Here is a 7,671-nt window from a genome sequence, read left to right as displayed (position 1 = left end):
GAAGTGTAAACTTGTTTAATAAACCATATCTTTCATTTTCGATTTTTAATTCACGTAGTCCGGGAACTTTCCGGACAAACTGTGTATATGTGTATGTGTATGTATATATATGTGTATGCATATATATGTATATGTGTATGTATATGTAAATTTCACATATTAAAATAGTATTAAAGTTAATTTATTATGCATATAGTTTTTACAATGTAGGTACAATTGTGTGTAGAATTTGTAAGATAATAAATTTATCGTGGTACGGAATTTTAAGCTTCGGCGCAAATATTTTGACAAAACTATGATTCTATATATCTGTTTCGTCTTACTGTAACTATTTCTAAATATTGATTCCTAAATGTGATTCGCATGATTAAGAAACAAATTTGTATTATAAGGTTTTGTTCCTATAATATATAAATTATTATAAATTTTGTTTCTATAATATATAAATTTATTATTTTGACTTTTAGCGATATTAAGGACGCAGACGATACTATTATCCTTTAATATAACGCAGTTATTTTTATTATTGTTTAAATAAAATAAAACAATTTAAATAAAATAAATCTAAATACAATGTTTTATATTCTTCTATATATGTAATCACGTTCATGACTCAATGGACCATTTTTATGATCTCTCTCAAGAAATCTTTTGTTATGCACTTCGGAGCATACAGTTAATACAAAAATTTAACTCATAAAGTCTTTGATCAATCTGTTAAAGTAGTTTATCTCCTTTTCGGATTAATTTTTTTTTTAATTAAATTATCAATGTAGTTTTAGTTAAGAACGGCTCTAAGTTTTTAAAGTATTTCTAAGAAAGTATAGGCCGATTGGAGTCTAAACACGGTTGTTAGTGTGTCAGATATAGTTATGAATTTATTAATAAAATGTTACAGACGTTTTGACTGCCATATTTGATTTCAAAATTTATTATTGTATAGATATATTGAAAAGGACTGGAACTACGGTCGAAACGTCTGTAACATATTAATAATAAATACATAAATTTCTGACACATTAACAATCGTGTTTAAACTCCAATCGGCCTATATTTTCCACCTTAGAAGTAATTTAATATTAAATTAATCTATAACCTTACAATATTACAGTAATATTCTTGATATATCACCACAACATTACTGTGATCACAAGTAAGAGTAAGGAGATCGAACTTGATAGCGCGCGAATGGAAAAAGTGGTCCCGATTTTTATGGTTTATTGGGAGGGAATCCGCTCAAGAGAATAGGTTTTTACGGTTGGACGTCATTTGCAGAACTGTGCATGTACACAACTAACACATGTACACGTTTAGATATGTAACAAGATAGATTACATACACTAAACGTGTACATGTGTTAGTTGTGTACATGCACAGTTTTGCAAATGACGTCCAACCATAAAAACCTATTCCCTTGAGCAGATTCTTTCCCAATGAACCGTAAAAATCGGGATCACTTTTGTATCACGGAGTTCGATCTCTTTACTCTTACTTCGTGACTGTGATATATCATCGTAATATTACTGAGATGCGATTCGGCGGACATTTTAATATTACTGTGATATTACAGTAATATTACTATGATATTTCTACTATATTAGAGTGTAATATTGCAATCGAAAAACAATATTACTGTGATATTGCAGTAATATTACGTGCTATGTGGGTAACAATGCTATGTGAATAAATTATATTGTTTGAATGCAACAAATATGAGTCAAACAAATCGGATTATTAAATTTAAAGAAGTTTTTCTCTCTGTGTGTAGACTTGAAGTATAACCAAAGAATGAATATTATTAACTGTTACCGTAACCGTAACCGATACAGAAGCGCAATAAAACCGATTTATAACCAATATTAGAATCATAACCGATATACAACCGATATAGAACCAATATTGGAGCCGATATTAGCATCGTAATCGAAATCAATATTTTCATGAATTTTGCTTTTTAAAACTGTTATAGAAAATAACTGTTCTTTGAAACTGTTTCAGTAAGAACCGATATATAACAGTTTGAAACAGTTATTTTTGGAACTCTTTTGACCTCTGATAAAAAGTACCGGTACTGCAAAAAATCTCAAAAACTACTAAAAAATGTTTCAAAAAAATGTTTCAAATACAATTTGTAGAGTTTTCTACAAAAAAATGTTTCAAATAAAATTTGTAGGGTTTAAAAGAATCTATTTACTAATTGTATCAGTGTGACCTTGAATGGCGCCGCGAAGATCAAAGCGGCGCCATCTAAAAAATTAATGTGACCTTGACCTGATCTTGGCAATGTCATTTAAGGTCAAACTGATAAGACCATAAATAGATCCTTTAAAACTCTACAACTTTTATCTGGAACACTTTTTGGTAAAATGCCTAGTTGTAGAGATTTTTCGCGGTATCGGTACTTTTTATACATCTTGTATATTACGAGTGTATATTATTAATATTTATATTATTATATTAAATATATATAAATTATTAACCTTTATATTATTATAAATATAATTGCAGTATGTGACTACAATTGGTATGGATATAATTGTGCAAACAAGTGCGGTTTATGCAAATCTTTTGGATGTAATAAAGTAACTGGAGAATGTATCAACGGATGTGTTGATACCTTGAAAATATTTTATGTGCCACCCTTGTGTCATATAGGTAATTTAAAACTTTTTCTGGTTTACACTACTGTAATTATATTTGTCAGACACTTTTGTCATTCTTATAACAGATGTTAGACGAATATTATATTGATTTTTAAGGAATAGATAAGCTCACGGAACCTGAAATTGTCTCTATCACTTCAACAAGCATCCGAATTAAACTTCCTATAAAGTGGAAAGAGGAATATGAAAAAATACAAATAATTTATTCGTTTACTATTGCGGTAACGTTTACTAATTGTTTTATAACAGAATTGGAACAAACATTAAAAAGAGTTTTTTATGATAAGTTATCAGTATCAAAAACTGTCTTTGTAATTTAATACTCAAATCATAGTTTGATGTATTTGGAAGAAAAAAAAGTGAAATAACATTTTCTAATATATTTTCTACAGGGAGAAAATGATTACATCTTCACGCAGTCATGGAATAGACTGTTTCAAAATATGACATATTTGATCGGATACTTTAACAATTTAAATTTTGGTTCTGTTTATTCATTTAAATGCATATTACTTGCAGAAAATGAAATAATTGAAAGTAAATGGCAAAGTGTGGAAACTGATTGCGAACGTAAGTATGGATTTTTTTTTCTTGTGTAATCCTTACATGTTTGTATAAAACACGCACGCCGCATTACTTTTAGTACTGTGCAAAAAGAACACTAAATAAGTTTACAAAATATAACACTTTACTTTCCAAGAAAAACAAGAAGTCACGAAAAAGTCAAAATGATGTCATTTTGACCTAAAAAGGTCATTATTTCGTTAAGAAGATACTGAACCTGTCTGTTATAAGGTTCGAACGAGTAATTGGTAGTTTAATTTTTTAAGTATTACGCATTATTACTTATTAATTTAAAGTACATTTTTACAACGCGAACGAATTTTTTGTTAACGTATAGTGGTTATTGTAGTTAATTCTTAGTAAATATGTATTAAACAATATATAAAATCATATTAAGTTCTATAAAGAATTTTATATATAGTTTTTTGATTCTAAATCTATATGTAAAAATTCGCGTTTAATATGGATTTATTTGATTCTAAATCTATATATAAAGACATGTAATAATATTATATATAACTTAATAGGGATCTTTATATGATCCAAATTAAACCCTACATAATAAAAGTTTAATAAAACGCCTAAAGCTTTATTACATATATATATATATATATATATATATATATAAACATATTATTACTTTATTGAATTTTAATAAAATTTATATTAAATTATTTTAATCCCATATTAAAAATTTTTTGTGAGTCTCGTCATATTTTTTACCAGTTTGACGTTATTTTGACGTTTCTGTGACTTCTTGTTTTTTTTGTTTGGGAAAAAATGAATTAAACCTAAATTTAAATTCTTTCTAACGAGATAAAAAAATAGAAAAATAGATCTAAGATCCAAATTAAATCTAAATAAATATAAGAAATATCTAAATAGATCTATGTAAATTTACACTTTTATTTATTCTTAGATCTAGTTTAGATCTACTTAGATTTACTATATTAGATTACTTCAATTCTGTTCAGATTTGCTTAGATCTAAGTAAATCTGAGTAGATCTAAAGTAGATCTAAGAATAAAAATGAAGTGGAAATTTACTTATAAATCTATTTAGATCTTTATATCTATTTAGATTTAATTTGGATCTAATTAGATCGTTTTTTTATATTTTTTTTTATCTCGTCAGATTTAAATTAGATCCAATCCATTTTTCCCAAATGGATACAGATACGTATATTTTGTATATATTTATATTCTTTACAACATACTGTGTATATTTAAAGCAGTATGAAAATCTGAGATCATTATTTTTGTCTGTGTAAAATTGCATTACATGCATATAGAAGAAAAGATATAGTACAAAAGAAATGTGTAAATACAATATTTATTACATATTATCATAATACAAAGTTTTATATCTCTTTTAACCTATTCTTTTTTATACTATTTGGATGTTTTCTTGGACTTTCATATAGCAATAAAAACTTTCGACGTACTGTCTACGGAATACAGTATAATTATTAATTGGCAAAACGCTTCAGATGTACGTACATATTTTGCTATTTATTCTAACATAACAGTAACTTTATTTACAATGCGGTATGTATTGAATGTAGTATGTATCAAATTAATATACCGATTTGAGATTTATTTTTTCTCCTATATTCTAGCATCTGTTTCCATGTCCAGTACATTGGTATCATTTAACTCTCCAAAATAGTAATACAGACGAGACTATTCATAACTCAACAGTTACCACTTTTCCCTATGAAGTGTCAGGTTTATCACCATATACTGTTTTCAACGTGATTGTAAATCATCCGCGACTTGCTCATACAACCATAAAACATAGCTTCATGTACTTCACTCATATTCGTACATTACGAAGCGGTAAATTTATGTCTTTATATTAATAGCTATAATACAGTAAGAACTTTCACAAATAAATGCTTCATATATTATAAATATGTTATTCTAATATCTGTATTTTATAATATAAGTATGTTATTCTAATATCTGTATTTTATAAATATCATTAGTTTCGACAAGAGTATTAGATATTCAATATGTTGCCAACTCAAGCACACAAGTCACTCTGAAATGGAACTCTCCAGATCACTTAAATATAGTGCTGTATGAAATAACATTAAAGGTAACTTCATGTAACTTGTAGTTACACATATACGTGTTCAAACGTGCTCTTGGCCAAATGTCATATCATATTTTTAGCGCTAAGTTACAGAAAAAATGGGGTACGTAGTATAGAGAGGTATTATAAGCAAGGATAATATTTTTCTTTTACGAGTGCTTCTTTACAAATCTATTGTTTGCGTAACATATCACCTCAGATCTGTTCAGATCTGCTAAAATCTAACTGAGTACTTTTAATTCTGAGTAGTTTTAATTATAGTAGATCTGAGTAGATCTAAAGTAGATTTAATAATATATAAAGGTGTAAATTTAATAAATCTGCTTATATTTATTTAGATCTACTTTATATTTATTTAGATCTACTTTATATCTATTTATATTTAATTTGGATATTTAGATCTACTTTTTATCTATTTAGATTTAATTTGGATCTAATTAGATCTATTTTTCCATTTATTATTAAATTTAAGTTAGATCTAACCCATTTTTTTCCCGGGTTAAGTTAGTAATAATGCTATTTACTATGTGATTTCTTCTCTTAGATTATTTTGTACTATGGTTGTGAAGATTTAAATGTACCCACACCAGTCATTCCACCTATTAAACAATTTACAAACAAAACTGAAATCAGTTTCTCAGATTTACATCCATATGCGTCTTACACAGCACAAGTGACAGCACATGAAGTTCAAAACAGTTATAGCGCAGAGATATCTTTTAATACAAACAAATCAGGTATATATAAAAGTTGTTATTTTTTGCAATCACTTATTATTGATTTTAATATATGGCAAAGTAATGATACATATACGTATATAACACTGTGTTTAAGCAAACTATACCAAACAACATCTTTGTAGACATACCAACGGAAGTGTTTACAGANTTAAAAGTGCACAATTGGACATTATCATGGCAGCCACCTAAAGATTGCTCGACAATTTCGGGACCATTAAACGCTAAAATACAAATTAGCGGAAACAGCACTGTTGTAAAACATTTTACTGCAATCGAATTTACATCTCGCTGGTATTTTGACTTAAACATAATACATCTACCACTACTTAGTGACGAGCAATATCGAGCAACTATTTATGTAATAAGAGAATATAATAGTACAGAGAATTCTTCAGCTTATCAAGATCTGTACTTCAGAACACCATCCACAAGTATATTTGATATTATATTTTATTTGTTCTTACATTTTATTTTTTTTAAACTGTATATTTAAAAGAAAAATTGACTCAACAGATCCACCTTCAATAGCAAATCTGGAAATCATTGAGATTGATACCCGTCAAGTGCCACATGTACTATATTTGAGATGGTTAATTTCACTCTCATCTTCAAAAAAACTATTTCACTATTATAATGTTACCTCTTATTGCAATCAATATGTCAATTCTATTAAGGCGACAATTAATAAGTTCTGCAATTTATGGGATGATTATGTCTGCGTAAAACTTTACAAAAAATGTTCCAACATTCAGGTAAGAATAGAAACACAAATATTTATTTTACTAACTATAACAAGACTATACAGCACAGTAAGATTGCAAACATATACCTATTGCAATATTGTAATATTACAAAGTAATTGTGCAATGTAGATGCAATATGAATGCAATGTGAAAACAATATAAAAATGTTCCCCTTTAGCAGGATTGCGCTGCAATATAACCGTATTGAAGCGCAATGTACCTGCAACAATAAATAAAAATATTTCTGTTATTATTATTAAATATAATTTACATTTTGTGATTATAAATATAAACAATTTTAATTAACGTATATTTTATTATATTAATTATTATATTTTTTACATATACATATATTAGAAATACATTATACATAGCACATACACATATTCAATTTATATTTATTATTTTTGAAAGTTTTTAATATACTACAAATAGGTAGCTTATTATAAGACAGTCCGTAAAAAGTAACAAATTAAAATTAAAATATAAATGTCAATAATATACAAAACTATTTCGCAATGTAGAAGTAGTGTCATAGGCTTACCAAATAATATGCCATAAATCAATAGTGTTGTATAGTGTTACATAAAGCAGTTTGTAAAACTGCTGTTGTAAGCACAAGGTAATCTGCAACAAGAAATAAACTGGGGCATTATAACACAAGAATCAAATAATACAATATAATCTCAAAGTAGTCAAATATAATTAAAGAATAATTTTATATATATACCCAGCAAACAATTTCTGTTTTTGACAATTTCGGCGCAGACCTTGGTAACAGAAATTGTTTGCAGAAATGCTACAATACGGAAACACCGCCAAAATTGTTAGCACACAGAAAGAAAAAACGCAACAACTCTGTTG

At 27.2% G+C, this 7,671-nt stretch overlaps 1 protein-coding gene across 6 annotated transcripts in view; it reads left to right on the top strand.

The window, feature by feature from the left end:
• The window catches only part of LOC109862072, a 24,048-nt gene that overhangs the window by 11,292 nt on the left and 5,085 nt on the right, over nucleotides 1–7,671 (top strand). For 5 of the 6 annotated variants that reach the window (XR_002251083.1, XM_020441966.1, XM_020441969.1 and 2 more), the window contains 9 exons: nucleotides 2,509–2,655; nucleotides 2,760–2,884; nucleotides 3,056–3,233; nucleotides 4,651–4,718; nucleotides 4,846–5,065; nucleotides 5,215–5,327; nucleotides 5,869–6,061; nucleotides 6,187–6,495; nucleotides 6,578–6,816. Coding sequence is in view for 5 of the 6 variants with exons in the window: in XM_020441966.1 (XP_020297555.1) it covers nucleotides 2,509–2,655; nucleotides 2,760–2,884; nucleotides 3,056–3,233; nucleotides 4,651–4,718; nucleotides 4,846–5,065; nucleotides 5,215–5,327; nucleotides 5,869–6,061; nucleotides 6,187–6,495; nucleotides 6,578–6,816 (1,592 nt within the window). In the remaining variant the exon portion in view is untranslated. The remainder of the gene's footprint in view (nucleotides 1–2,508; nucleotides 2,656–2,759; nucleotides 2,885–3,055; nucleotides 3,234–4,650; nucleotides 4,719–4,845; nucleotides 5,066–5,214; nucleotides 5,328–5,868; nucleotides 6,062–6,186; nucleotides 6,496–6,577; nucleotides 6,817–7,671) is intronic. The other variant, XM_020441968.1, reaches the window with a different exon arrangement.

The sequence above is a fragment of the Pseudomyrmex gracilis genome, unplaced genomic scaffold (assembly GCF_002006095.1).
Source record: "Pseudomyrmex gracilis isolate BER0280 unplaced genomic scaffold, ASM200609v1 scaffold_1333, whole genome shotgun sequence".
NCBI lineage: Eukaryota > Metazoa > Arthropoda > Insecta > Hymenoptera > Formicidae > Pseudomyrmex > Pseudomyrmex gracilis.
Note: the sequence above shows the minus strand (reverse complement) of the source record. Positions and strands in the feature narration are given on the sequence as shown.